This window comes from Echinops telfairi, unplaced genomic scaffold (assembly GCF_000313985.2).
Source record: "Echinops telfairi isolate 266 unplaced genomic scaffold, ASM31398v2 ScPeMD7_3533;HRSCAF=4204_0, whole genome shotgun sequence".
Lineage (NCBI taxonomy): Eukaryota > Metazoa > Chordata > Mammalia > Afrosoricida > Tenrecidae > Echinops > Echinops telfairi.
In genome coordinates, this window is record NW_022107431.1 from 13701430 (window position 1) to 13709307 (window position 7878).

At 51.1% G+C, this 7878-nt stretch overlaps 1 protein-coding gene across 1 annotated transcript in view; it reads left to right on the forward strand.

Moving 5' to 3' along the window:
* Positions 1-7878, forward strand: part of CNKSR3 (CNKSR family member 3) — an 88282-nt gene that overhangs the window by 56587 nt on the left and 23817 nt on the right. Inside the window, exons 4-5 of the mRNA XM_030886742.2 lie at positions 1192-1279; positions 6896-6937. Of these exons, the coding sequence (XP_030742602.1) occupies positions 1192-1279; positions 6896-6937 (130 nt within the window). The remainder of the gene's footprint in view (positions 1-1191; positions 1280-6895; positions 6938-7878) is intronic.

The following is a 7878-nucleotide window of genomic DNA, read 5'->3' on the forward strand; positions in this document are numbered from 1 at the left end:
TCTGATTGATAGAGGCCTATAGGACATGGCAGAACGCCTATAGGCGGCCCTATAGGATAATCAATCAGAACTCACAGAGGCAGTACTGCCGTGTCCTATAGGGTCTCTATCAATCAGAACTCAGAGGCGTTCTGCCGTGTCCTATAGGGTCTCTTATAAATCAGAACTCACAGAGGCGTTCTGCCGTGTCCTATAGGGTCTCTATCAATCAGAACTCACAGAGGCAGTTCTGCCATGTCCTATAGGGTCTCTATCAATCGGCATTGACTCGATGGCTTTGGAAGTCACAAAAGTCCCTGGGTGGCACAATTGGCTTACTGTCAGCAGTTAACCTTAAGGTGAGTGGTTTGCGTCCCCTGAGTGGTGTCCTGGGAGAAAGGTCTGAATTGCTTCTGTATAAAGAATATCTCCCAAACTGGAAACCATTGCTTTCGAGTCAACTCTGACTCGGAGTGACCCTCCAGGACAGCGCAGAACTGCTCCATTGGGTTTCCAAGGGCTGGAATCCTTACTGAAGGAGACACTTAACTTTTGTTAGCACCCATGGGCTTACCCACTGTGCCACCAGGGCACCGTCTCTGTACGATTAAAAAAAGACCAAGCACAGCCACCATCGAGTTGATTCTGACTCGCGGCGGCCCTATAGGATAACGTAGAAGTGCCCCTATGGGTTTCTGAGACTGTAACTCTGTACAGGAGTAGAAAGCCTCCTCTTTCTCACTCTTGGAGCGGTTGGTGGTTTTGAATTGCTGGCCTTGAGGTTAGCAGCCCAAAGTGTAACTACTATACCACAGCCCAGAAAATCTATGTTGTGACACGTGGGGGTTACCCTGAGTGGAATCAAGTGGACAGCAGCGAGTCTGCGTGCTCCTGAAAGGGCTAGCAGACGCCGGCGACCCTCAGCTTGGAGAACCAGTAAAACTTCAGGGAGTCGCCTGCTGCCGAGACTGAGGCTCACGATCGGCGTGAAGGTTGCCGGTTGACTTAAATTGGGTTGCTCGTTCCCTTGTCTCTTGGATAAGTGTTTATGTAGCTCTTCCCTGCCTCCTCTCTCCATTCTATAACCTGGGAGGGAGTGGGAATAGAATCATTCATTTACATTGGCCTCCTGGGTGGCTGTGCGTGTCCGCGTTGAGGGCAGGATCCCAGTGGACTCCTTCCTTCTTAAACAGAGTCTTTGTTTCTTTCCAGGGCTCCGTTTGCTGGGATCACAGATTTCTCCGTCACCAAGAACAAAATCATCCAACTGTGCCTGGATCTGACCACGACCGTGCAAAAGGTCAGTGCCTCAAGGCTGCTTGCTCCATGACAACAGCAGCAGCAGCAAAACACCTGTGGCTTGTTCCTTCCCCCCCTTTCACTGGGTCCACCTGCACATGGGTGCACTTCTCTTTCTCCCATCAGACTCGTAGACACCAAACCCTAAACCAGAGCCACTGCCATTGCGCTAACTCCAGCTCAGAGAGACCTGACAGGATAGTGTAGAACTGCTCCCCACAGGTGCTAAGGCTCGGACTACTGAGACAGACAGCCTCACGTCTCTCTTGAGGAACGATGGGCGGCCAAGCAGCCCGGTGCATCACTCGCTGCACTCCCAGGGCTCCAGGGAGAGCTCCAGCCAACCAAACGCACTGCCTTTGAGTCAAAGCCGACTCCAAAGCGACAGGGTAGGACTGCCTCTGGGGGTTTTCTGAGACTGTAGCTCTTTACGGGAGTAGAAAGCCTCGTGTTTCTCCTGGTGGTTTCGAACTGCTGACTTTTCGGTTAGCAGTCAAATGCTTAACCGCTGCGCCACCTTGGAGAGTCAGCAGTCTTCAAATTTGATGTATTGTAAAAGTGGTTTCGGGTGCAAATGACCAGTGCGTCTTTGAGTCAAAAATTTTTGCTACTCACTTGTGTTTTTAACCCAAACCAAATCCTCTGCCATCAAGTTGAGTCTGGCTTATAGCAACACTGGAGACCAGAGTAGAACTGGGGAGCAGACAGCCTCGTCACGCTCTTTCCGAACCGCTGGTGGGTTTGAACCACTGGCCTGGCTGGGTTGACAGCCGAACACTTAACCCTGGCGCCACCAGGGTTTCTTTATTTTAAACCAGCTGTGCCAGTGTGCCAGTGCCCGCCCTCGAAAGTGTTAATTTTTTTTAAAAACTTAGACCATTTGGAAGAGTTTTCCTGTATAGACTTGAGGATAAGCCGACCTGAAATGTTCAAAATTTTAGTTTGAAAACTTCAGGTCGGCCTATCCTCGAGTAGATAGGTACTTTACTGCAGTCATTGCCCTGTGTACGGCTGTGTCATTCTCCCTCCTGTCTGAGTGCTGGTTCATGGGTGCGCCAGTCAGGTTGGGCTCGGTGGTGAGCCGTAACTCAACTCCCGCTTGCAGTGTTGATTCCGTCGTTCCATGGTGGGCGGTCACTCGGGTCAACTGCTGCTGTCCTTCAGCATCGGGGCTGACAGCACAGCTCGTGTGCCAGTCCGGAGGGACGAGGAGCGTGGGCGTTTCATTCCGACACATGTCCTTGTTAGGAAGTGAGACTCATCAACTCCACTCAAAGCGCTTCGGCCAGACTCTAGTATCTTAGTGAGGGCCTGAGGCATGTGCCCACAGTCCACCTACTACTAAGCCAGCTTCTGCGGCCGTCCTTTCGTTTTTTATTAGTTTCTTATCAAACTATCGGCTCTTGTGCTTACTCGCCAGCTGTCTTAGCCCCTGGTCCATCACAGACATTTACGGAACATCTTCTGAGCTGCCTTCAAGAAAGTAGGTCTACTCGTTCTTCTTTTCATGCCCCGCTTGGCACGGAAGATCAGTGAGTCAGTGCTTGGTAGGTCTGCTGATGTGGCAAGTGCATTACAATGAAACCTACCTTGCCCGCCGTGCCAACCGTGCCCTAAGATAAGAGGTGACCCCGGTGAAAGCTGAGCACCTTCTTTTTGGAACATGAGGAGTGGCTCTGGGGGCTTCTAAGCCCCAGTCCTAGCAGCCTTGGGACTCCGGGCTCCTGTGATGTCATCCTGTGCCCCTGAGACCCTCTTCACAGGAAGGCACTCGGAGCCCAAAGTCCCCAAGTTGCTCAGTATTATGAAGCACAAAGTCTTTTTGACAGAACGGTGAAATGCCAGCTATGATGTATTAATCCCACTGAGGCTGCTCCCTGGTGTTTGTGTCCCCCCACGCCCCCCCCCCCCCCCCCCCCCCCCCCCCCCCCCCCCCCCCCCCCCCCCCCCCAGCGACACGTGGGGCTTCCTTCTTTCTTTGTGGGGGTGCACTTTTCCCCACAATATCCTGCTTCTTGTTTGGGTCATAAGGAGCCCTGGTGATGCTGTGGCTTTAAGAACTAGACTGTTAACTACAGGTCTGTCGTTCAAACCCCACCCTGCACCCGGCCTCCAGGTTGGCAGTTCAAACCTGCCCTCCTCACTAATGTGGAGTGAGATGAGACTGCCTGTTCCCATAAGGTTGATCGTCTCAGAAACCCTTGAAAGTGAGAAGGACTAGAGGCACGAACTGGAGAAAATCTAGAATTGCGGCCTGCAGTGCAGGCTCCAGGTAAAGATTGTGACAGCTGGTACTCCCATAATTTGACTTTATATCAGAATCGGGCATGCAAAAATACATTTGTCGAGAACACAGCAATTCACAACACATGTATTTGTTCAGGGAAAAATGACGTCTCTGAAAGAACTCATTTGCTACTTTTTCTTTTTCACCTCTACCCTACTTTCTTATAGTGACCCTATAGGACAGGGTAGACCTGGCTCTGTGGGTTTCTACGGACTGTAGAGACTGAAACTCTTTACCGGACTAGAAAGCCTCGTCTTTCTGCTGTGCAGTGACTGGTGGTTTTGAACTGCTAGCCTAGAGGTTAGCAGCTGAATGCATAATCACTAAGTTGAAATGAATTTGATAGCAGTGAGTTTGGTAGTTTTCAGTTTCTTAATTCCCCCAGCCCCCAGCCCCCTTCACCAACCCCCACCCCCTTTACTGTACTGCTCAGGAGCTCCAGGGCTGGGCCAATGGTTAACTCTCCTTTTCTAACAAAAGTTAGGCTGTACTCAGGTAGCTCAGAAAAAAGGCACGGTGCTGGGGACCTAGGAGTGGAAACCCCGTGAAGCACAGTTCTGATCTGACAGCCTGGTGGGGGAGTGGGAGGTTACTGTGGATGAGCGTAGACTCAGTGTCAACTGGTTTTCTGTACAAGGTTTTTCTTCTTTATAAATTTTTCCTGCTAGGTTTCTCTCTTTTTTTTTTTTTTTTAACGTCTCTTGTAATTTTATTCACATCCAAGACTGGGGCTCAGGAGGGGAAGGTGGTTTCTCTCTTTTTGAGAGAGTGCAGATTTTACAACCTGCAGAGGAGCTAGGATCTTTTCCCATGTTCATTATTCTTCTTTGAATCTAGTAGAGGAAATGAAAAATGTAAGAAGACAACAAAATCCGATCAGAACATGACCTAGGGTAGCAATTCATGGCCTCTCCCTTCTGGCCCCAGTTGTCATTGCAAATGAGCTGAAGAAATCACATTAAAACAAAACAAAACAAAAAAAATTTACCTAACAATTAGCAGCAAGTTAGGAATGTAGGTAACTATTCTTTGTGCAATACCTATATATGCCTTTCCCCTCGGATGCCCCGGGGTGGGCTTATCCATCCAACCCTGGGGAATCCAGTTAGCCTTACTTCACAAACTCTGTCTGCTCCCTGCAGCACTGGTTGGAAGCCTCTATTCTCAGAGAAGTTTCAGAAGGTTCGCTGTGAAAGCTTCACCCTGGTGGTTTCCACTCTGGGCAGTTGAACAGCAAGGATCCCATGATAGGCCCACAGGGTTCCTGCAGGCTTCTGGCTCCTTCGTTCTGAAAGGACTAAGTAGTAATGCCCTGCATTCCAGCCCTTTATTCCGTGTCATTGGGAGCACCTCAAGACCAAGGGTTTCCCCTCTCCTTGGCAGTGTGTTAATGAATGTTTTGTTGAACCCTTTTCAATCAGGACCAAAAGATTTGATTTAATCTTGGCCTTGCTTCAAAGACACTTTGGTGGCTAAGTTTACCCCAGCCCTTATTGGAAAGCTATTCTTTTTTTTTCTCCCTCATTTCACCATTTTAATAGCTCAGTTGCCTGAAAGTAGCTTCTTTTATATCTCTCTCTTTTTTTTTTTTTTTAAACATTTTATTAGGGGCTCATACAACTGTTATCCCAATCCATACACACATCAATTGTGTAAAGCGCATTTGTACATCGTTTCTCAAAACATTTTCTCTCCATTTAAACCCCCGACATTAGGTCCTCATTTTTCCCCTCCCTCCCCGCTCCCGCATGAGCCCTTGATAGTTTATAAATGGGTATTTTGTCATATCTTGCCCTGTCCGACGTCTCCCTTCACCCACTTTTCGGTTGTCTGTCCCCCAGGGAGGAGGTCACACACAGTTCCATGTAATCGGTTCCCTCTTTCCTACCCATTCTCCCTTTACCCTCCCTGTTTTGCCACTCACACCACTGGTCCTGTAGGGCTCATCCGTCCTGGATTCCCTGTATTTTCAGTTGCTATCTGTACCAGTGTACCTCCTCTGGTCTAGCCAGACTTGCAAGATCGAATTCGAGTCATGGTAGTGGGAGTGGGGAGGAAACATTTAGGAACTAGAGGAAGATTGTATTTCTCATCGTTGTTACCTCGCACCCTGACTGGCTCGTCTCCTCCCCGAGACCCCTCTGCAAGGGTGGAAAGCCATTCTTGCAGGCAGACCCACACCTAAAACCTGTGGGGTCCGGCTGGCCCTAGTACTGAGCGCTGCTGCCTTTGGGGGACCATCCCAAGGGTCTTGACCCGTTCAGTCTGGCTTCCCACCCTGGGGGCCCTTGGGGCCGGCTGTCTGCTCACTGGTACTTCTAGGAACAGCCAGGTGGGTGATCCCAGAAAGGATCCTGCTGGTATCTAGGAAGAACAGAACCTCACGGGGGTGGAAGGGTGTCAGCACCACCTCCCAGGTCCAGCTGCTCAGGTTTCAGGGGCTGGGGCTGGACAGGAAGGGCGGAATCACCCTCTCCAAGATGTTTTACTTAGCACCTACTCGCCACAGCGCTCACTATGCCATGTCGCCTGATGCAGCCTGCCGTCTTTCCTGGCTGCCTTTGGCTGCCCTTCCTTGGGAATTTACTGAGCCTTGCTCGACCACCTGAGGAAGGAGCCCTGGTGGCACAGTGGTTGAAGTGCTCCACTGCTAATCATGGCCAGGGTTGTTCTGTGGGAAAGCAACGTTGCTGCCTGCTTCTGTTGGGATGACAGCCTTGGAAACCCTCCACGGCACATCTACTCCGTCCAGTAAGGTGACCAGGAGTTAGAATCAACTTGATGGCAATGATTTCAAAGTACGTATCTATTTTAGCTTCTTAGGGTTTGCGGGAGTCTCAGGGTGGGTCACACACTGGCTGCTAACTGGCAGGTTGGGCGTTGGAGGGGCAGAGGCAACGCAGAAGAGAGGCCTGGCATTCCCTCTGCAGCACAGTGCCACTCTGAACCGCTCGGCTGCCCTGAATGGGGATTGACTCACTGCTCACTGGCAGCTGGCTTGGGTGACCAGGAGGAAGTGACCCCCCACCCGGCCTGTCCCCTGTGTGCCCCACCCTGTCCCCAATAGCATGCCCTATGAAACGAGCTCTGTCTGTGTTTTTTTCTTTTCACAAAATCTCAGTGAAATGAGACATAAGCTCTTTACCACCCCCGCCTCCCCCCCAAAAAAAAGGAAGTGGCGAGACGATCTCACATGGTATGATTTTCAAACTGTTCAAATAAGAAAACGGCTTCTCAGCGGGAGGGGATGCTGGGTGTAGCTACGCATGGCCAGCCCGGGAGAGTTGTCCACAACACTGACGCCCCTTCATTCTCCCCTCTCTTCTTTAGGACTGCCTTGTAGCGGAAATGGAGGATAAGGTGCTGACCGTCGTAAGTATGCGTCTACGTTACTGTCACATTCCTCTCCTGGAGTGAGTGGCGGTCACACTCCTGAGAGCAGACACCCAGCCAGCCGCTGCGGACCTCGGGCTGTGCCCCAGAATGTAGGCTTTGGGGGAGTGGCTCTTATATTCAGTGAAACATTATTTATCCATCAGGCCAACCAGTGTGAAGGTTCACGTGCAGAATGGTGGCTCAGTGGTGGAAGATGCTCGGTAGCATCCAAATCACCAGCCGCGCCGTGGACGAAAGATAGTGTAGGCTGATTCTGCAGAGATTCACAGCTTTGGAGATTCGTTGGGGGTGTTTCTACTCCAGCTGACGGCATCACCACGAATGGGAATTGATGGCAGTGGGTTTTTTGTTTTCTTCCTCCCTAACGATTTCATCTGGGGACCAAAACCAAACCCACAGCCATACAGTCCATTCCAGCTGTGGTGGCGGTGGTGGTTGGTAGGTGCGGTCAAGTTGGTTCTGATTCACAGTGGCCTGATGTCCAGCAGGACGAAACTGCCTGGTCCCGCATCATCGTCACAATTGTTCTTCAAGTTTGAGCTCAGTGATGTAGCTACTCTGTGTCAGTCCGTCCCTTAGTGAGCCGGTACAGGGCCTCCCAGGCTGACTGTCGTATTACCAGGGCAGACCAGTCCCTGGAGGAGGACACCATGCTTGGTAGAGGGACAGTGGGGGGTGGGGTTCGGGGTGGGGAAGGAAGGCTCTCAGCAAAGGATTGACACCGTGACTGCAACGATGGGCTCAAACGGAAGATTTGTGGAGATGGTGCCAGACCAGGCAGTGCTTCGTTCTGATGTGCATAGCGTCGCTCTGAGTCAGAACGGAACCCTGACCACCTTCACCAGCACCAGCACCACCACCTCCACCACCATCACCACCTTCACCAGCACCAGCACCACCACCTCCACCACCATCAC